This window comes from Centroberyx gerrardi, chromosome 20 (genome assembly GCF_048128805.1).
Source record: "Centroberyx gerrardi isolate f3 chromosome 20, fCenGer3.hap1.cur.20231027, whole genome shotgun sequence".
Classification (NCBI taxonomy): domain Eukaryota; kingdom Metazoa; phylum Chordata; class Actinopteri; order Beryciformes; family Berycidae; genus Centroberyx; species Centroberyx gerrardi.
Window position 1 is genome coordinate 17,867,292 of NC_136016.1, and position 21,866 is coordinate 17,889,157.

The 21,866-nt window shown below is 41.7% G+C and overlaps 2 protein-coding genes across 2 annotated transcripts in view; one reads left to right on the forward strand and one right to left on the reverse strand.

The window, feature by feature from the left end:
- c20h8orf33 (chromosome 20 C8orf33 homolog) overlaps window positions 1-21,866 on the reverse strand; it is a 205,115-nt gene that overhangs the window by 32,264 nt on the left and 150,985 nt on the right. The gene's annotated exons all lie outside the window — the stretch shown is intronic.
- Window positions 8,437-21,594, forward strand: LOC139932874 (uncharacterized). The gene is made up of 12 exons (XM_071926810.2): window positions 8,437-8,564; window positions 9,419-10,278; window positions 11,091-11,271; window positions 11,465-11,604; window positions 11,682-12,247; window positions 12,800-13,073; window positions 13,256-13,451; window positions 13,969-14,153; window positions 14,430-14,525; window positions 15,228-15,392; window positions 17,337-17,430; window positions 19,092-21,594. Exons 2-12 carry the CDS (start codon window positions 9,456-9,458, stop codon window positions 19,153-19,155), a joined length of 2,784 nt encoding a protein of 927 aa, XP_071782911.1. The 5' UTR covers window positions 8,437-8,564; window positions 9,419-9,455; the 3' UTR covers window positions 19,156-21,594.

Below are 21,866 nucleotides of genomic sequence, written 5' to 3' on the forward strand. Positions count from 1 at the left end.
ACTCTCATTTATCAGTTATTGATAATCTATCAGCAGAGTCCACTCTTTCTGAATGACAAGTCATGGATGATCTCACAAAAACAATTTACAGTTAGACATGGGCAAAAATACCTCAAAATGCATAATAATAAATACTCCAATAAATATATATAAAAAAAATATTATTATAAATTGATGAATATAAGGAATTCATATTTAAGGAAATATTTCATTATGTATTTTGTATTTTCAAAATACTTCAATCACTGATTTTTAAACATTCAAGCATAAACAAGCAAAATTGTCTCATGCTGAGTTAAAAAGGCGATTGACAAAACAGGAAGATACAGTATGTTAACTGTCAAATGTCTTATTGAGAATGTGCCTGTATTTGTGTGGGAAGTTTTAACATATATTTGAAGTTTTGATTCCACGTTGTGAACGTTTGCAGACATGAACACTATAACACAGACAGCAGCTGATGTCACTTCAACAGGAAATCCTGTAACACCCGCCCTTTGAGTCTAATTTGCATACAGTAGCTCCATGTCTTCCACTGGTCTAACCAGAGGCTTTAGAGAATAGTAAAATCCTAAAGGTTGTTTGTTTTTTAACACTAAATAGTCTCATCAGCTTACTATCAAACCACTGAGCTGTTCAAGCGGCTCTGTAAGGTCCTTTTTTATATATAAATGCTATTTTATATATTATATTTATATTTTTTTTGATAAGAAATATTTTTGGCATTTTTAAAAATCATCTTGTCACAAGTTACACAGATTTATTGTCACCTGCAAAATGCCAATAACAAAATACACAAATGTAATTAAATGGGTTTTTCAAATGCATTTGCTGGAAATGCTGCCCATGTGTTTACAGTGTTGTTTTGGCTGTTTGTCTCAGTAAAGCTTGCAGTCTTTGTTGCTGTTTCTCGGTTTCTTCTCCAAAATGGTGAAGCCAGCTCCTCGCTCTCCTGTCTGCACTTGAAGCTCTGATAGACGTTCGCTCAGCAGCCAGTGAAACTCCCCACGAGCCGGTGTACAAAGCGCCGATAACAGATGGTTAGCGCGTGTTTGTGTACATACAGCACATATGTAGGTCAGGTACGCCACAGTCGCTGGTTGCCATGGGAACTGGGTATCAAACATGAGTGCAATCTCTCTGAGAAATCGACTTGTGGCCAAGCTCCCGCTCGCACCTCTCATCCCCCCTGAGCAGTTAACCCTTTCGGATTATCCCTCAGATTATGTGGGAATAAGTTAACATCACCAAAACAAGCTCAGACTGAGCCGGGGAGAGTTTGGTCAGCTGGTGATGAGAAGGGAGATGATCGCACAGTGAAACGCCACTTAAGATCAATAATCCAACACACATCTGGTCGGTCAGAAGCACATTCTTGATGCCTTCGCTGCCATTAACCTAAATGCAACACAGCAGTCCTAATCCCACCCACTGACCTGGAATATCATCTCTGCTTCGCACTTGATGCCCGTCTCGGATCTGTGCACGAGTCTCTATACATGACCTTGGGGATTCAGAGGCAACACAAAGGGATTCTCCCTGCCTGTCTCTACCAGTCTCCCTCAGTCACACACACACACGCTTACGTACACAGACACACAGACACACACACACACTCTGTATGGTAAGCTCACGTGATTGGATGCAGTGAGCTGGTGATGCGTGTTGAATGCTGATGAGGTTCTTTGGGTGCGTTGGTGAATAAGGAGAAGCGGTAGAAAGCTTCATCTGTGCCTGTGTGTGTGTGAGAGAGAGAGAGAGAGAGGGAGAGAGGGAGAGAGACGGAGGGAGAGAGAGAGAGAGAGAGAGAGAGAGAGAGAGAGAGAGAACACAGACCTTCCCTCATCATTTATCAATGTCAAACCTTGGCATCACCCCCTGGGTAGACCTTACACGTGCATGCACTCACATACGCACACCAATATCGACACACATATTAACATACCTCTGAACACACACACACACATATCCACACACACACACACACACACACACACACACACACACACACACACACACGTGACTCTGTGTGATGCATTGCTGCTCTTTCTTATCACATAATTCATTGTCATTATGCTTGTGGGAACAGTAGTGAACAAATCCTCCGCAGCCCTTGAACCAGTTCACACGGCCTCCCTCTCCTGCAGCATCACACTGCACTGTTCCACGCTTTCCTATGGCAGATACACCAACCTCCTCTGTCCTCAAAATGGCCCAGTTCTTCTGTCCAGGCTAATGAAGTGAAAAATTAGCTTGAGGTACACCTGGGAAGCTATCAGGGTCAACTGCATGCAAAGCAATTTCTAGTGCTATAGTTGCAGAAAGGGTGTTGTGTATTTATATGCTGCACGAACAAAGGAACGTCCAAAAAGACCACTGATCATTGGCTGTTTGTAGATCAGTGATGGTCAATGATATCAGGCCAGGTTGCCAAGACCCAGGTTGCCAAGACCCTGGTTGCCAAGACCCTGGTTGCCAAGGGCCAGGTTGCCCACAGTGGCAGGTTGGCTTAGCAGTACAGAGACTGAATAATAACAGAAAGGTTGCTGATTTCATTCTCGGTGCCTTCGGGAGAGTGTATTCTTTCTGTGACCTCTTTGAAGAAATGGATATTTAGTCACTGTCAGGTGAAAACCTTGTATCTCCCAAATGTTGAATTGAATCAGGAGCAAAGAAAATGGCCTTTTTTGCCGTTTTATGTTTATCCAATGAGTTTTGTAAAGAGATTCATAAGGACAAGAGTTGTAATGTTTTCTGAGCTCATGGAAGAGCATGTAATCCTTCAAATTAAGTTAACAGTGATTTGTATTCTGCAGTGGTCTGTATGTAGGAGGAATTTGTGAAAAAGACAAATTTTGAATGTGGAAATTGATAACAAATTTCCCCTGAGGTCGATGGATCTGGAGTCCAACACATGCCTCAGTATGAATGGTGAGATTCCTACATTGCGATGTGTAAGTTTTCGACTTGGATCGTTTTTACCACATGGACTGTAGGGCAGGGTGTTATGAGCTGTTATTTGACCATGCCAGTTATTTGATCTGTATTGTCTAGCAGTTGGTCAGATACTCCCAACGGGTGCATATGTTCCCCCAAGCCTGCTGCTGCTGCCGAAATCCATGTGATGATTCAGGGATGACGCTCACTGTCTTCACTTCCACCAAATGAGTCAACACTCGCACCCAGACTCTCTGGTCACAGTCTCACTGTGATCAGAGTGACACGACAGCACATCCGGCTCAGAGAAAATGTGCATCCTATTTTATTATGCTGAGTTGGTTGCATTTACGCACTGCTGGCATTCAGATTTGAATGGCTTCTCCTGATACATGACACACTTAATTATAGGAACAGGGCGTTCAGGGGGCTCGCAGGTAGCCTCAAAAAGCTGCAATTGTCATGAACAGCTATGCAATTATCAGCTACTGTATGTAAATGTCTCAACTGGGTGACCCAGTAGTTTGACATGCAGAACTTCATGGCAGAAGAAACTGGATCCATTTTCTTAAATTGACTTCACTTGATGTATTAAACAAAGCTATGTCGTTGTTGATCAATACTCTGCCAGCTGGGGTTGGGGTCAATTCACTTTTACTTCAATTACTTCCAAGTATAAAATGAAACTCCAGTTCACTTACTAATGATTCTAGGCGATGGATAGCCTGTGTTAAATCTTCAAGGTAATTAAATTGATCTCCTAGGTTACAACAAGCGCTCCATCTTGCCATATTATCTAACCTAGTATTTTCCACTACCCGTAGGTACCAGTGATGCATCAGATGCAACAGCAGCAAAATAGTGAGTCATCAAAGAAAGTCAGCCAAATGAACCACCGTGTCAATGAGCTGTTGACTCTTGAAAAGCGAGCAGCGTTTTGACAGGAATTCAATTGAACTGCTCAAAGACCTGCGTGCACTCCAGTGCCAAACTTCTCGTGCACCAAAAACAAATTTGTACACCATTAACATTTCAATTGACCTTTTTTCTATGTCAAAATCTGATGTTTGCAACAAACGCTACCTGCTCTCGTCAAATAACACCACACATACACCGGAGAGTATCAGAATTGGCCTTCCTGTACAGGCAGACTTGAGTCAGAATCACCTATAAACAGTTTCACCCCGGGGAACTTCAGTTATGGGAGGCATTTTTGCTCATTTTCCCCAGTTGACAGTTTAATTTAAGTTTTGGCAGCAACACAATGGAATCACAGTCAATGTGTTTGACACTTCCAGTTTCGCTTCCGGTCCTTCTTCAGTCTTTTTTTACTCTGTGTTAGTAAAGCCCCCACCTCGCCTTATCTGTCAGACTAGTGTGGTGAATGTGAAGTGCTAATTGGGATGGCTCAGACCCAGACAGACACATATGGGGCCTAAACAGAACATGGTATATACTGTAGAGACATGATGCCACTTCCCTCTCCAACTCTTTCCTTGGTAGGCCAGTGCGGTAACAATGTTTTGCATTTATGGCAGATAAACAGCATGTAACTACTGTAGATGAAACGTTCCCTTATTTTTTCATGTCAAGCCCCCACTGAGCCTTTGATCATCACATTTGATCAGATTTTGTAACAAGGAACCCATCAGAGGCGATATTTCTTGTTAGATATCACTGTACAGAATTATAATGTATGGTGAATGAAAATTTGAAAACAGTCATCTCTCAATATGCTAATGTCTACTGAGTGAAATAATCCACTGAGCAATTTTATGTTGATTAGCCATTTAAAAGACGTCTAAATGGTTATAGCTGTATAGGATAAAATGAGGCTATATGGGTTTAAAAAAGAAAGTTTAATAGACGTCTACATCTTCTGGGATATATGATAAAAATAAAACATTTTCTTGAACAGATGGACTTCTCTGGTGCATATTTTTGATATTTACAGCTGTTATGCATTGTTTAAATATGTAATAATGTATTTATTGCTTGGTCTAAAACTGGGCTAAAGGATAGACGCAGTGTTGAAATCACATCTAGTGCTCAGTGGGAATAGCGAAATGAAACTGTTGCTCATTTTCCTGGAGGCCCAGCAGCAGGTCCAGTGAGAGAGGCAGAGGGGATGGTCCGGCCAGTCTCCTACACTGAGGCCAGCATGGGAAACATGACAGATATTCTCTTATCAAACCCAAAGATTCTTTTTATTCTTCTCTGTTGCTTATGTTAAAAAAAAAAACACACACAGAGAAGTAATAGAAAAGCTGAACAATTCATAATTCAGGTCCTCCGTCTGAACTCAAAAGACCTTTGAACAGAATCTAGATTCTTTACTCTCACAAAGCCAAATTGTCCACAAGCCCATGCATAAGACCTATTGTGCCTCAATTCACACACACTTCCAAGCTTATAGGGCCATCTGGTGGTGTGAAGGGGTAATAAGTCAAAATCATCCAGTACCTCAATGTCATTACACCACGTTACATACTCTTGCCTAGTTTTACTGTATTAGGAGTTTGGTTGGTGATGATAAAGTAGCAAAATAACAGACGCCTGATTTTAAAAGCTAAGGTGTCGGGATAGGTCAAGCTCAAATCTCCTTTTCATGGAATATAGTTAACATGCTGCCATATGTAATTTGTCACTTTTCTAATTCTAATACACCACAGTTTCCCTTGTGTTCACTTCCTATTAGTGAGTACATTTGTAAGTTAATTTTGTGCCTTTTTCTAACCCCTGCAACTCATCAGACATCTCCTCACTTCCCTATAGAGTTTACTCACAAGTAGCAACTCTAACCTCAAAAATTGACTCTGTGTGTGAAATTACTAAAATACATACAGACTGTGACTTTTTGCCTCTATGCCTCACCCCTATGGGTCTAAATTACACTTCCACTTGAAAGGCATACTATGAACACCCAATAAAAGAGGAGGAGGAAGAAGAAGAAGAAGAAGAAGAAGAAGAAGAAGAAGAAGAAGAAGAAGAAGAAGAAGAAGAAGTATATGTATATGACCTTTAAAAACAGTTACAAAGCACTTTATAAAGGAGTGAATTAAAAGAAAGAAGAAAATCAACAGTAACAGTTAAGCACGAAACAAAAGAACAACATAAAAAGTTGGTAAAGGTAGGCTGGTAAAGCAGGTCTATATTGTATATGTGAGTGTTACAAAGTGATTTTAAAGGTGATACTGATGTAGCTGGAGATCGAGGAAGCCTGATGTTAAAAGTCGGATCACCTCTTGATCTTAGAATCAATTCTAAAACTAACAGGTAATCAATCTAAAGATGCTAAAGGGTGATATGATCTTTGTCTTTTATATGAACAAACTGTGCGAGCAACTATAAATGAGCTGCTCACACAGATCTTGTCGATTTCTGTTGACACGTCCTCGAAGGAAACGCTTTCATTCACATTTCTTTCAATGAAAGCCCAAGTGCAACATTTTCAGTTCCTTTTCTGTGGTTGTTCACAACTCTGCATTCGGCTTTTTCTTGTCAGCTCCTCAGCGAGAGAGAGGCATCTTATCTACCACATATTAACTCTAATTTAGGTATTTAAATGAACTGTCAGCTATAGTGGAAAGATACCACTTAGCAGCTACTAAAGACTTCTCACATATCACATTCACTCATCTATTTAATGTCAGTGACAGCCATTCAAATAGCCATTCAGACATATTACATGTTACTAACTAATGCTTGAATTACACAGTCAGACTACAAGAATCAAGTACTTTAATCCATACCCAGTACTTTTTAAATGTAATTCAGTTCAGTTCAGTTCAATTCAACTTTGTTGCTCCTGAGGGGAAATTCTCATTGCAGCCAGTGGCATAAGAACAAGCATAAAAACATGAATACATAAATACACAAAAATACATAAAATATAGCACAAGACACATGAAGTCAAAAATTCTGAACATCTTCATCCATCCATAAAACAGTTTGAATTCAACCTTTCTATAATAATAATACATTCTATTTAAAGCGCCTTTCAAGGAATCCATGGACACTGTACAATACAAAAGAGAGTTAAAACAAACAATTAAAAACAAGCACAAGAGCCCTATAAGAGAAAAAAGTAGGGGAACTCCAGTGAGGCCTGGGTCTAACTAGTTCTCTCTAAAAACAAAATCCAAAATCAAATAATAATAATAAAATTCCAACCTTTTGCAAAATGTTACAAAATGTACAAAATATTGGAAATTCCCTGACCACTGACCAGTCATAAGTCTGTATTTTGGGGTGGCTTCAGGCTTCTGGTGCTGGAGACACCAGAAATGAAACTTAAAGCCTAATATGTGTTTCTAGGCGGATTTGCTGTGGCTCTAAGTCATCATATGAACCACATGATGAATGCTGGGAAAATGTCACTATTCTTTGACACCTATATTCACATTACATGTTTCTAATGGAAGCTCAACTGCAACATGTCTGTGAAAAATAGGGTTAGTTTGCCAAAGGATTGATTTTGACTATTTTGTATTTAAACGTTTTCATAGTAACCTTGTAGTGTTTAAAGCTTGCTCAAGTGTGGCACATATTGAAGGGTTTGTTACGCATTCCTCGTAAATTCTCAGGAGAGGCATAAATCAAGGCCTTGGAGATAAAGACCTTCTTCCAGGAAATGCATTATCAGCCATGATAAAAAAAAAAAAAGTAAATCAACTCAAACAAGCAAAAGCAGTTATTTAGATAAATGCATAGCTGCTGAGCTCTAATGAAAAATCACTATAATGTTTTAGTTATGCTTCTGTAGGGACTTATAGTGTGTTTGTGCTACTCAATAGTGAGTTTATTGTGACATTATTGTACTTTATGGTATTTCTTTTTATTATCTCCTATGGTATCACTATTATATAATATTCCTATAGGGGCTTAGTGTGTCTGTGGTACTCTATAGGCTAGGGAATGTATAGTGACATTGTCCTAGTTCATTGTGTTTTTATCTCCTATGGTATACAACATTCATATAATATTCCTATAGGGACTTTTTTAGAGAGTTTTGCTCTGATAATTGTATAGTATATGGTTTCCAAAGTGGGGTCTGGGCCCCCTTGAGGTCCTTGGAAGGGTCCTTGAGGGCCCTCTGCAAAATGAAACATATTTTAATTACACAACTTTTTATTTCATGCACTAAAAGCAAACATTAGGAATAGTGTATACAAATTAGAGTTTTTCCTCTCTCAACTGTTATCTACCCAAGTGCAGTGTTATGACATGTTATTTTCTAAATCATGGCTCACAACAAAAATCAAAGTCTTGTCAGATGAGGGTTTGTTCGGGTGTAATGCAGTGTATGTTTGGAAGTGTCTGACATGGAAAAAGTTGGAGACCCCTGCTTTAAAGTGTTTTATATGGGTTTACTGGTTGTTTTCCGCCTGGTATGCTCCGCAGCAGTAAAGACACCAGCATCATCCCCCTCTGACCGCCCACACTCCTCCGGGGGGGAGAAAGTGCTGCTTTGTCAATGAAGGACCCGACGACGCTGGGAGCGGCGGAGGGCAGGAACTAACTTTCCCAAATATTATTTCCGAGGACTGTGGCGGATATACGCTTCATTGACCGATTTCGACATCGCAGGAGGCGACACCTGGCCGACGGGGATCGAGGAAAATACCGTAAGTCACGTCGCTTTTTGCAACCTTGTGTGGCACCGATACGAATAACTGACAACCGTTTGCGTCGGGAAGATGTACGCTAGCAGCCTACCGTTACCGTGACCGGAATAACTGCTGTGGTTTTTAGATGGGAGATAATTTCCAGGCCAAAAATTTAACTCCACAGATTTGTTTTGCATCTTAAAACGCCTATTCTGCCCCAAAAAGGGTTTTACATTGAAGTGTTTGTCGTGCAAAGTAACGTTGGCTACATCTTCTTGAAGACATGTCGTAAATTTTATAACGTTAAGTTGTGCAGATTTTGGATGACTCAGGAATACTGCAGGATAATTGTAAGTTAGATTCAGAAAATTGTAGCCTATATTTAATCTTTTCAAACGAGAATATCAGTTTTTTTTAACGTTGCCATTAAATCAAATGTGAATGTATTAGCATCTATTCATTCACTGAATAGGGATGACGTACAAGTCTTTTTTTTGCACCCTCATGTAAAGTTTCCCATTTCGCAACATTACGTGACTCATGCAGAAGACGTGCATACCCAATATCACCATGAATAGAATAAAAAAAGTTTATGACAGAGAGTCAGAAAGACTCATTCATTATACAACGCTGTTTTCCCCTAGGGAGTCTCCTATGTAGTAAACATAAAATTCAGCACCATGTTGTAAAGCCTTCACTTTAAACCTGCTTGTTCTGGTGCAGTAATCCCTTCTGTGGCTCAGATTTTGTCCAGTTATCCTATACATAAAACCACAGTATTACACTACTCCTTTAGTTACTTCATTTTACAGAGAAATGCAACTGGTAGTCGTTGAAGAAGTGCTTCTCTCATTTCCCCATTTTCTTTGCAGAAGCTGCCCCACTAGTGTCCAGGAGAAGCCGTGAATCATGGCGGTCAGTTTATCCTATGTCGTCAGTCTATCTTTATCCCTGGTGGTGTTAGTCAGCGGTGACCCCTGCCTCATCATCAGCGAGGTCAACGCCGACAACCCGAAGCTGGACACCACTGAGTTTGTGGAGCTGTATCACACCAGCGGACAAAGGGCTTCTCTAGATGCCTATACCCTTGTGTTCTATAATGGAAATGGAAACATAGCCTACAAGGTGCTGGACCTGAAGGGCCACAGCACGGACGAACAGGGCTTCTTCCTGGTGGGCTCCATGGACCTGCTGCCCAAACCGGCCATCCTCCTCCCGCCCAACACGGTCCAGAACGGCCCGGACGCCATCGCCATCTACCACACGTCTGCCGCTCGCTACGGGGAGAAGATGAACGCCACGGCCATTGGGCTGGTGGACGCCGTCGTGTACATGACGCGGCGTTTGGGGGGCGCGGAGGTCCTTGCTGAAACCCTGACCCCCGGGGAACCGGCGTTCGTTGAGGACGAGGCGGCCCACGAGGGGGACGAGTCCATCGAGAGGTGCCTGCTGTCTGAAGATCGCTGGGGCTTTCAGGTGGCCTTGCCCTCCCCGGGACAGAGGAACAACTGCACCCCTCCTGCCTCTCCAGCCGCCGTCCCACTGATTAGCGAGCTGAGGCTGGGAGGAGGGCAGGTGGATGGGTTTGTGGAGCTGACGGAGGCCCCTGCTGCGGGTCCCGTGGTGCTGGTGGTGGTGGATGGGAAAACGGACAGGGTCAGTGTGAGTGTGGATGTGAACACATCCAGGAGTGGCATGGCCTCCATCACCATAGAGAAGAACTATATGAAAGGTCAGTGGGCTGCGGGGTCTCATTATCTCAACTTTGCTCGAGTCCCAAGTCAGTCTCAAGTATTGAGGCACAAGTCTCAAATCAAGTCTCAAGTCTAAATGTAGAACACCAAGTCAAGTCAGAACAAATCAAGAGTCCAGTATCAATTTAATATCTCAAAGAAAACTAAATATCTAGGACCTTTCAATGCAGTATTGTTTTAATAGGATAAAAACTTGGTAAGTGCATCATGAGTTTGATTTCTATAATCTTTTTTTCAACTTCAATGAATTTCAGTCGTCTCAAATCTCATCACTTTCAATCTAAGTCGTTTACACAATCACAAGAACTTTTTAGAAACCTTTTCAAGTCATCAAAGTGCAAGTCAAAGTCACCAGAACCCAAGTCAAGTCAAGTCAAGTATTCTCTTCATGCATCAAGTTGAGTCTCAAGTAATAAAAATTATGACTCATTATGTCCAAGTCAGGTGACTCAAGTCCCCACCTCTGTTTCAGCTCCTTCTTACCCCACTGCTGTAATTCTTGTTGTGGTCTAGTCATCCTTAAGTAACACAAGCCTTTCTTGGTGGACAAAGGCATTTTAGGGTAAAATTTGATCTTATTAAGACTGACAGACTAGTGACTGGCAGACTAGTGAACTATTGGATTAGCTCTCTACCTGCTCATAAGTTCAAGAAAGGGACACTCTAATTTGAGGAAGCCCTGCAGAGTTTCAACATGTTTTGGTAGACTTGCATTAACTGCCATTAAAGCTCCAGTGTCCTTGGTAGAACAGAAATGAAGCTGATCTGTCCTGTGATGTTTTCTTCTCAGGAGATGAGTCCGGGGCAGTGGCTGTTTACAGTGGCAGAGCCTCAGACTTCCCAGTGGGCAGTCCGCTGAGCCAGACGCAGCCTCTGGACGCATTTGTGTTTGCGGGGCCAGGGAATCGGCCCAGCGCCAACCTCACAGAGACACTCATCCCAGGCAGACAGCCCTACCAGCTCAGCGCTAGGCAAGATACTTTACTTTTGATAGTTTAGTGCATCCCGCTCTTCTAATCTCAGTTGTTTAAAAATCGTGCCAGTTTTATTGCAGCATATGTATAATATGGATGGAAGATATTTAACAACAAACATTTGTATTATTCAATCCAAGCGTCAACTTGGAGTAGGTTTATTTCTTTAATGTCCTCTTTATATTTGCAGTTTGAAGGAGGGAGGCTTCTATATCAGTCGCTGTGGTGTGGCCACCTGGGCCAGAGACCCTGGTGTCTTCTGGGAGGCTCCACAAACCCCGGGCCAACCCAACCAGTGCCCCTGGCCCAAGATTTGCCCTCACAGCATTGGTGAGTGTTTGAATGTGCTTGACGACTCTCATATTTATAAAAGTTGAAAGTATAAACCCCTACCTGTCATGCTTTAGTGAACCCAGGAGGAACGGACGCGCCGCCTCACCTCCCTCCCTGGGGTCACAGTGACTTCCTGATCAACGAGCTGAACACCGACACACCGGGCTCGGCTGAGGACGGCGAGTACATAGAGCTGTGGCACCCGTCGGGTCGCCGCGTCTCCCTGCAGGGCATCTGGCTGCTGCTGTTCAGCGGCCACAACAACAGACCCTACCGTGAGATCAGCCTCAGCGGACACTTCACCACTGCCAAGGGCTACTTTCTGCTGGGCAGCGACAGGCTGGTGCCGGCCCCGTCGCTCCGCCTGCCCCCCAACACCATTCAGAACGGACCGGACGCTGTGGCGCTCTACCGCAGCCCCTTCGGCCCGCCCACGGCCGTGCAGACGGGGATCCCCACCCGCGGCCTGCTGGATGCGGTGGTGTACCGGCAGAGAGGCTCAGATAAAGAGGCTCAGGAGCTGAGTGACGCCCTGACCCCAGGACAGCTGCCCCTGCTGGAGGATCCGGAGGCTCTGCTGGGTGACGAGGCCCTCAGCCGCTGTGGAGGCCTGTACCCCGCTGACCTGTCTGCTTTTGCCGTGAGTGGACTGTAGAGTTGCAAGTTGAAATTTAAGCAATAAGCCATGAGAGGCCGTGCTTTTAAAGTATTTCAGAACAGCTCAGAGGTTGTTAGGCATGATCCGAAGCTGAGCTTTTATAAAATGACAGAAAGGCACTGTTGTAAACACACAATGTTCATTAAATCTTTTGTTTTTAATCAACAATAATTGAATAACAATAATTAAATGTTATTCTTCAGCCAAGCACTATAGTTCTTGAACATCAAACAAAGTGATTGCTTAATAACACCTGAGTAAAAGTACAAGTGGTGATTTTCACCTGTCACTTTCACTTTCACAATATTTAAATTAACAGTAATGTGGACACATATCCTTATTGGGTGTTTTACAATGACTTTCAATGTGACTCAGCCAATCAGAACTGAGGACAGGAACTATCTATTTTGTAAAATTGTCACCAACATCCAGTATTGTTGCAATTAATTGATTATGGCATTGTGTACTCAAGTTCATGGATTGAGCCACACTGCTGTAAAAACAAAACACTGTAAGACGTGTTAATTAATACAGGTGGCTCCACCCACCCCTCTGAGGGAGAACAGCTGCCCCCGTCCCCCTCCAGCCCCGGAGGGCGTTGTCATCAGTGAGGTGGCTAGTGGCCACTGGACCAATCACAGCCAGCAGAGGGCCTTTGTGGAGCTGCTCGGACCGCCCATGACGGCCCTGCGGGGGCTCGTGCTGGCTGTGTTTGACCAGGGACGCAGCGGGACGACCATGGCCCTCCCTCTGACCGGATCCACCGACCAGAATGGATTCTACGTCATTGGAAATGTCACTGGGGCAGGTGAGGTCAGGGGCACACCTGGTTGGGCAGGAATTAACTATTGTTTTAATTGCTCTCTCCTCAATACCAATCTCTCTCCCACATTCTCTCTCTTTCCCCCGTTATATCTTACTTTTCTTGCTCTTTACCCCATCCCATCGTCTCTCTCTTATGCTCCTTTCTCCCCTCTCACTCCTGCACAGATCAGGCTTTCCCAGAGGGCTCCACAGTTCCAGTGCGGGGAGCAGTCGTTCTGTGCTATGACCTGTTCAGCGTTTGCAGAGCCGGCACCGGCCTGACCAACTCCAGTCTTAGAGATGTGCTTGTGTTCAGTGAAAACCAGCAGCTGCTCTCCTCTCTCTCTGCCACCAGGGGGAGACAAGTGATCCCGGCTCTCAGGTAAAGACAGAATGAACTCAGCAGCATCAGTCAGTGAGTATGTTTACATGCACACTAATAATGTAGACACCTTTATCTGATTATCTTAACCGGGGTAAGGTCATAACCCGGTTAACACACCTAAATTTCTGCTCAATCTTTTTCGATTTATTAGGGAATGTAAATGCCTTAGATTTCTTTCTGCTTTTTCAAAGTGCGCATGTTGGTCACCAGACGCAATAACCCAGATGCAAGTGGTAGACCAATTATTAAATGAATCCATGTAAACCAGTTTATTAGAGAAATCATATTACTTCAAGCCATGTTAACCTTATAATCAAAATATTGCCTTGAGTTGATTACTCCCAGTAATTGGGGTATTGGTGCGCATGTAAACATACTCACTGTTTTGCTTTTATTTTGTCATTCTAAATAGACTGATTTGTTTGATATTATCATCCTTATTACCATTTGTGTGCATGTACTGTATGTGTGTATGTGTGTTAATGCATGCGTGCGTCTGTGTGTGCATTTGCAGGTCAGTGGAAGACGGTCCTGTTTCACTCAGCCGCTGTTCATGCTGCGAAGTGAGGAGCCCCTCCTCCTGGACAAGCTCCTCCCCCACGCCTCACAGCACCAACCTCTGCCCAAGCTCCGCCTTCTCAAGCCATATTGACCTATGCCTGGGACCCCTGTCCAGCGATTGGCAAGAGCATGCAGGAAGTAAGCCATACTAAATTACCAAATCTAGTGGCATCAGTTGAACATGGCACAGAATGAAATATGGCTCTGTAATTAAAATATTCTGGAAGTACTTACACACATTGCATACACACATTAGAAAATGATAGCAATGAAGAGGAAACTCCAACAACTAACTCTTACAATTATTGGTAAAACGGAACAGTCAACTTTTTTTGTCACTTTTCTTATATTTTGTTAAACACTTATCATGTATGCCTTGATTAACACTGACAGTCTCTTGTTTGTTTTCCCCAGATTGCAGTGGTCTGATCCAGGGGAAGAGGGTGATGGAGGTGGCCGACTACCTGGAGCAGAGGTGTCACTGCGGCATCTCTGCCCTCTACCTACAGGGTGAGACACAGAAGAGCATGAGCTCACACACACTAAATCAAAATCAGTAGAAAGTCACATGGGATTCCCATATTGTAAACCAACCACTTCCAGGTCAGGGAGGGTTATCCTCGGCTAAAGGAGTGATTTAGTCTTAGAAGGGCTCAGGCTCGGCTTCTCTGCTATCCTCACTGCCCTCTGACTTGCCTCATATACAGTAAATAACTGCCATAATCGACTTCTTTGGATTTAAACTCACATCTTCCATATTGGAATACAAACATCTACTCCACTTTTATAGGCTGGCCTTTTGTTGTATGGTTTCTTCTTTGTATTTGGTTATGATTTGTGTGTATGTATGATTTTTTGTGTGTATTTTTATAGGTTTGGCCTCTTTATCATAATGGGGTTTGTAAATTTTTGATGTTGCATATGTTTTACTTTATGTGTATGGTTGTTTTATTTTAAGATAGCTTTTAAGGGCTGGTGTTCGCGACCATGTGTCCTTTTATGTCTTTCTTTTCTTTCTTTTTATTCTCTCTTTGTGAAGCGCTGTGTAAACTGTGTTTTTTTACAAGTTGCTATATAAACTATATAGCTATATACTTTTACTTATTTACTTTTACTTACTGTACCAATCAGCAAAAGTGCTGTTTAAGATATAAGGTCCTAGACTCTCAGCTACATAGATAATTAAACATTGTTTGTCTGTATGTGTTCCAGGAGCAAACTTCTCCTGTGTGTCCGGGTGGCTGCGAGTGTGGGGGAACATCCAGGCGCTGTCGGACCATCAGAAGGCCCTCATCCTCCAGACGTCCCACATGCATCCTTCCCCTGCCCAGGGAGACATCTGCTCCGCTCCCTCCACCGACCGACAATTACACACAGGTCAGCTCCCTCTCAACACATATCACCAACTTAACAGCACAAGGCATATACTAAACAGTCAATTCATGCTTAAAACACAGTACCTGGGTGTCACATGTCGAGCTTCATAGACCAGTGAAGTGCTGAAGGAGACTGAGGTTGACCAAATTTCCTGATCACCTCATTCATTATCGCCTGAAGAGGAAAACCGATACTAATCAGCTAGCTGGAAGGCACTGCACACACAGTCTGTACTCTACTGTGAAAAAGCAGCGTGTTAAACCATCTCAATATTGGGTCTTGAGGCACACTGAATAAAACTGAACATGCCGGCCTGCAGCCTTCAGCCATCTCCCAGATGTGTCACTACACACACACTGCACGCTTTGTGACTGGATTGTGATCAGATCTGCCAGACCACCTGTGGAGGTAGTCTGGCTTGCACTGTGATTGGGTCTCAGCCAAAGTCAGCCAGGTGCAAATGCAATCCGTACAGTGTGTTCGTAACAGTGAGAAAGGATCCGCCCATGGGGTAGAAACGGCATCATCGCAGGTAGAAATGTCAGAGTCGTAGAAGACGAGCCATTCCACGGCAAAGGAAAGTACAGTAACGTCACTCCTGGTGCCCCTACACCTGCCATGTTGTTGTTTTTGTTGACAATAGACAGACTCGCCACTTCCCTGCTGATCACAATTTGGACAGAATGCATAGAAATGAAAGGCCGGAGCCAGATTGTTCATTATGTGGATAGCATATCCAGATGCAGATCGCATTTTAATACCAGGTGTAAATGAGTGAGAAACAGGCAAATGCCGTCAAACAAAATTAAGAATTTTGAATGGAATGAAAAGGAAAGTGTGAGGCACAGATGCACACACACACACACACACACACACACATACATACACACACACACAACCGGATTCACAGCTACAAGCTACATATTGCAGAGATATGAAGCTTCCATTGAATCTCATGTGTTAATGTATTTTCTGATAGGTTAACTGCACCTCAGTCTGCCCTCAGTAGTAGAGCCGGTGCCATTGCTTCACACTGTTTTCAACACTGAAAACAAAGACAAAGAAAAGTCACATAATCACTACTTTCCACAAGGTGGTGATTCTGAATGCTTCTGAGTCTGCCATGCTTCCGAGTCAAATGAAAGCCTTCTTGAATGACTTCTTCTTGAATAGCAGACCTTGTACCCTCTATTTTTGGCCTCACTCAAAAGACAGACAGGATTTCTGACAAAGAGCAATCACAGTGCGTAAAGTATCACAGACAAACCGGAATCATGCTGGGTGACCCATACAATGGACTGAAAGCCTTGCATTCAATCAGTCTTCATATCTGCTAACACTTACTTCTGAAATTACGGGAGATTTTTCATTGCAGTAAGGGACAAATAATCATAAAACTATACATTAGATATTAAACATCTTTTTTTTTATTTTTTATTTTTTTTTATTTGATTAGGACAACCAGACGCAAAGTTAAAAGGTTAACATAAAGAAGAAAATCTGGAAGAACTAGCAATCATTCATCACCTTTTAATTATGGGAAAAGGTTGAACCATTAGTTCACCCCGGGGGAACCATTAGCTTACAGCACTCAAAGTGTGAGCTATAATTACCAGAACTTGAAGGCACTCTTGCACTTATTCCCCCTCTTTCTTGCACAGATTGTTTCTCACTTAAGCTGTGAGATAAAAATATGTATGGGGAAAACACAAACAAAATGTCAATGGACATAACTTATATCTAACTATATCATATTATATTATATATTTAAACAGTGCATAAACAGCTATAAATATCAAAAATATGCACCAGAGAAGTACAAGATGACGCACTATTTTTGTCACTTACCCAAGTTTCCCCAAGGAGTTTGAATTGCCACCTTGTATTTAAATCTTTCTGTTCTAGTGTTCTAGTGTAACTGAATTATTATTTTTGTTTCTCTAGCGTCTGCCCTGGGGTTGCAGATAGGGCTGGTAGCAGGTGTGCTTCTGCTGCTGGGACTAGGAGCTGCTCTTTTTACATATTTCTACAGGAAGAGGTGAGGACGCTCTTGCTGTCTGTCTTCTTCTCTCTTCCCCTCTCTCTGCTGTGCTACCTGTGCACACTAAGCACCGTTGTTATATTTCTATCTCTCTCTCTACACCGTGGCAACAGCATTTAATTACACATTCCTTGTTGTGTTGCTCGAAATGCTCAGGAAACCGAATTAATGCAATTTGTTATCTGCTGACTCCTACTAATGCCTGTTAGCTTGTTCTGAGCAGGATGTTGAAAACCAAAGTTGTGTGAAATTGAACTTTTAGTTCTTCATTTAGTTCTTTTACTTGTTCACTAAGCCCAGGGATTTACATTTATTCTTTCCTGATCCACAGTAATGAATCCTTTGATTATTTTGTTAGGCGTTTTAAAGAGCAGTCTCTGCTGGGCTACAAAAGGCACAAATTAATCAAAAGTCTTAAGGAGTATGGATTAGAAACATGTGTGGATTAAGTTACAGTTGTTACTGAAGTTACTTGGAGTTTAGTTACTTAACTTACTTAGAGTTGCATACAGATGTTACTAGCAGTCAAAATTGCTTACTTGAATATAGATTACTAAATTAGAAATGTGTGCTATATATAAATATGAGTATGTATAAATTTAATAAAAATATCAAAATATCAGTATGAAATCCATTGTAGAAGAGATAACAATTTCTCCACCAATAGTAGCTTCAATAGTGCATAATGCTCTCGCTATAACTATAGGGAGGGAAAGTCGTCATGTCGCCCCCTGCTGTTTGCGTTCAACACTGGAATTAATTGGATGGTTTGCACCTTTCATATTACACAACATAAGGTGCGTTTACGCCTCTATTCTCTGTGAAATTGATCATTACCTCAGTGTTTCAGATGATCTGGTGGCATTAAAATGCAACACTATAGTTTTTATTGAGACTATTTCAAAACGGACTACAAAGCCTGTCGCAGTGATGATGTCACTGCCACAGTCCACTCCAGCAGCGTTGTGTTTATAAATTCAGATCGGCAAAGATGCCCATATCCATTATCTGTTTTTGCTTATTGTCCTACGGAAATGTGTAATATCTACAGCCATCTATATCTGTATCAGATCTATGGGAGCAGCACTGCACCGTCTTGATTGCTTGCTCTCCCTTCAGTATCTGTACACTGTTATGCCTTTACAAAAGATTATGTTGTTTCATCTCATTGATAGCTGATGTGCCTTGGTGTCACAAAATGTCTGACATATGAAACTTCAAGCTGTTACTAATTTATAATCACTTATTCAAAATCCCCCTGGGGGAAAATGAACGCATCAACCAGATGGCGCAAATTGTCACTTTCCCTCCCTGTCGCTCTCTCCACCTACACTCATAACCCACAGCTGAACTGAACAAGTTCAGGCACATTCTCTGGGGGTTGTTGAAAGGCATTCTGGGAAATGTAGGAAATCACTGACTGAAATAGAGGTAGAGAAGGCAGGTTGAGGGGACGTGGGTACACCAAAAAAGTAAATTACAATAGTGTAAGAGGACCCGAACGTGGAAACTATGGTTTAATCGCTGTGTATTTGAATATTGATTCCTGAGGTGTTACTACTTAATTGATTGTGTGGCTACGTGTGTGTGTGTGTGTGTGTGTGTGTGTGTGTGTGTGTGTGTGTGTGTGTTAATAATATTTTTGTTTTCATTCCCAGGCGTCCTCTGGACTATTACTCCATGGAGCTAAATGAACATGCGGAGGGACTGTCAGAACTATAATCCAGGCCTCGAGTCGGCGTGTTTGTGTCTGTAAGTGTTTGTGTGTGTGGGAGGACTTCAGGAGAGAGTGACTGACAGGGATAATTAGGAGTTAATTTTAAACTGTATGTGACTGATTGTGTGGTTGTTATGAATCGAGCGCTACAAGGTCTTCTGTCTCCTTGGGATAACACTGTTACTGTTCAAAGCGAGCCGTCGGTTAACAACATGGCCAACAATGTGGTATTTGACGTGTGATGTTTCATGGCACCTAGGGCAACTTTTCAGACCTCAGTTCAGGCAGCGCACGAGGGGATGTGAGAAATTGAAAACACAAAGTATAAACAGATTTTTATAGTTGTAAAAAGTGAACCTAGGTCAGTGTAGAACCTGTGCCAATGAAAAGTGCTGGTTACTTCAAATGCTACTTTTAAACAAGCTGGAATATCTAAGGGAAGCTTTTTAATACTTGAGAAGTAAAGTCCTAATGGGTCATTTGTATGCAAAAATAACATTTTATTGACATCATGTTTATGTTATTGTGGTGAAAGCCTTTAAATCCAAAATGGCGTTACCATGCTTTTGATTTATGCAGGAATTTTTGTCCATTTAAATGACCTTTCCTACATCAAGTTTTTTGGTATTGCACTGTCTTTTAATAATAGCCTATGTAACCAAGGTGATATTTGTTTATTCTTCAAACTGGTTGACTTCCTGCCTTTTTTCCTGCTGTTCTTCTGTGTGTAACAGTAGAAGTCCATTATAGACTATACTCACTCAAAGTGCTTGATTGTCTTCTAAATGTGAATGTGTTTAGTTAACTTGTGATGCGTGTTTGTAACCACTTCTGTATGCTTACTTAAAGCAAACTGTTTACATTTTCTTGACTGAAAATTTAGAAAGGGATGTGAGAGACTGATGTTGAGGACGAAGCGATTTCTTGATATTAAATGAAGTGTAGTTCTTTTTTTTTTTTTTAAATGAGAGATTGACCAGTGTTAAGGAAAATCAGTACTATTTTATGTTATTCCACTTGTGTTCTTAGTGGCTCACAAACCTCTACTGTGCCTTTACTTGTTTGTTATTTGGTCAACTGTTGCCTCATTTATTAGAGGGAAAGCACAGCCATTTCTGGTGCAGCCTTACATGTAAATATAATGAGTATGATGTTGGTTTTCTCAGGTGGGGACTTTGATGCATTTGTCACCAATCTGTTGAAATGGAGAGAAAAACAGAAAATAGCTGGGTTCAAAATCAGAGCAAAATGAGACCAATTTTGATTGGTTAATTTATTTTGATTCCACTTTTTAATGCATTCTAAAAATAGAGGTTGATTTTATAAAACCTCAATAAAGCTGAGACAAAGTGCCATAAAACAAGTGAATATGCTAGGACACTTCATGTTTAATAATATCAGTGCTCCTCTTACTTTGTACTGTAATTGTACATCACATCTGCCAAGGCACACAGAATTTAAATTGCTTCTATTTTTTGTTACCTAGGTGAGGTGATTTCCGTCCTCAATACAACTCAGTGAGAAATAGGAACAGACATTTCCTAATACGGTAGTCTGTATAAATCATGCAAAGTTACCATCACATTTCAAATCAATTTTGTTCCTTTCAGAAAAGTAGAATTGCTGTATCAAAATGTAAAACTGGAAGAAAAAGTCCTTAAAGATGAGATCTCAAACCGGCCACTGAACATGAAGCAAAATCTTGTGAAATGTTTTATTTTTAGCTTTCTAATTGAGCACATAAAATGGCTTTCTTTTTCCCTCTTGGAATCACGTCTTATTTTCATGAAATGTCATTTAAAACTACTTTGTCTTGCGGGTTTTTAGTAAAACGGTACATTTCACTACACTTTTAACGGTCAGGTATGAAGTTTTAATCAGAAAGTAGAAGGAGGCTGTTGCGCTTAAAAATCAGTCCCTAAATAATATTGATGGTGCTTCAATTCCAGTAAAATGTGAAATGAGTCCGTCCTGCCCACACACTGATGAACACCAAGAAATAATCCTTTACACAAAAGCATAGAAAAAATATATTTGAGAAGAATGTAAATTCTTGAAGCCACAGTCAGAAATTCAGGGTCTCGCAGCATTCGCCTCCTTCTATAAAAGAGACACCAGTAGAAGGAAAACTAGAACCTCATAAAACGTATTTTGGGTAGTTAAGTCTATGTATATAAATATTCATGGCCTGCACAAAGCAATTGCATATAACATCTCACAGAAAATATTGGACAGAAAGCTCTTCATTCAACCCCTGGGGATGAGATAATGAATGCATTTCCATTCTTAGTAATATATTAATAATGTTGACATCCCAATGTTGACAACATATTGAGGGAAGAATATTACTGAGGGAAGGATGAAGAATTTCTTATCTAAAAACATTGCATCAACAGGGCATGAATCAAGCTTTCTCTCCCGTGTTTTCATTCCAATGTTTTCCACGTGGCAAGTTTCAAATAAAATACTTCTGCAGAAGTGCAATGAAGTTACAGTTTCCTTTCTTCTGTGTATCCTGTCTCTCCCTCCCCTGATTGTTCTGTGCTTCTCTTTTCTTCCATTTCCATCCCTCGCTCCTCTCCCCTTGTTTCCCTGTCCACTGAGTAAACAAGACTTAAGAGTCTACAAAGCAGCCTCACAACAATTTTGTGGATTCTCTGGCGGGAATCAAACTCAAGTCTGCAATCTAACTCCCTGCGGCCCACTTTCACCCACA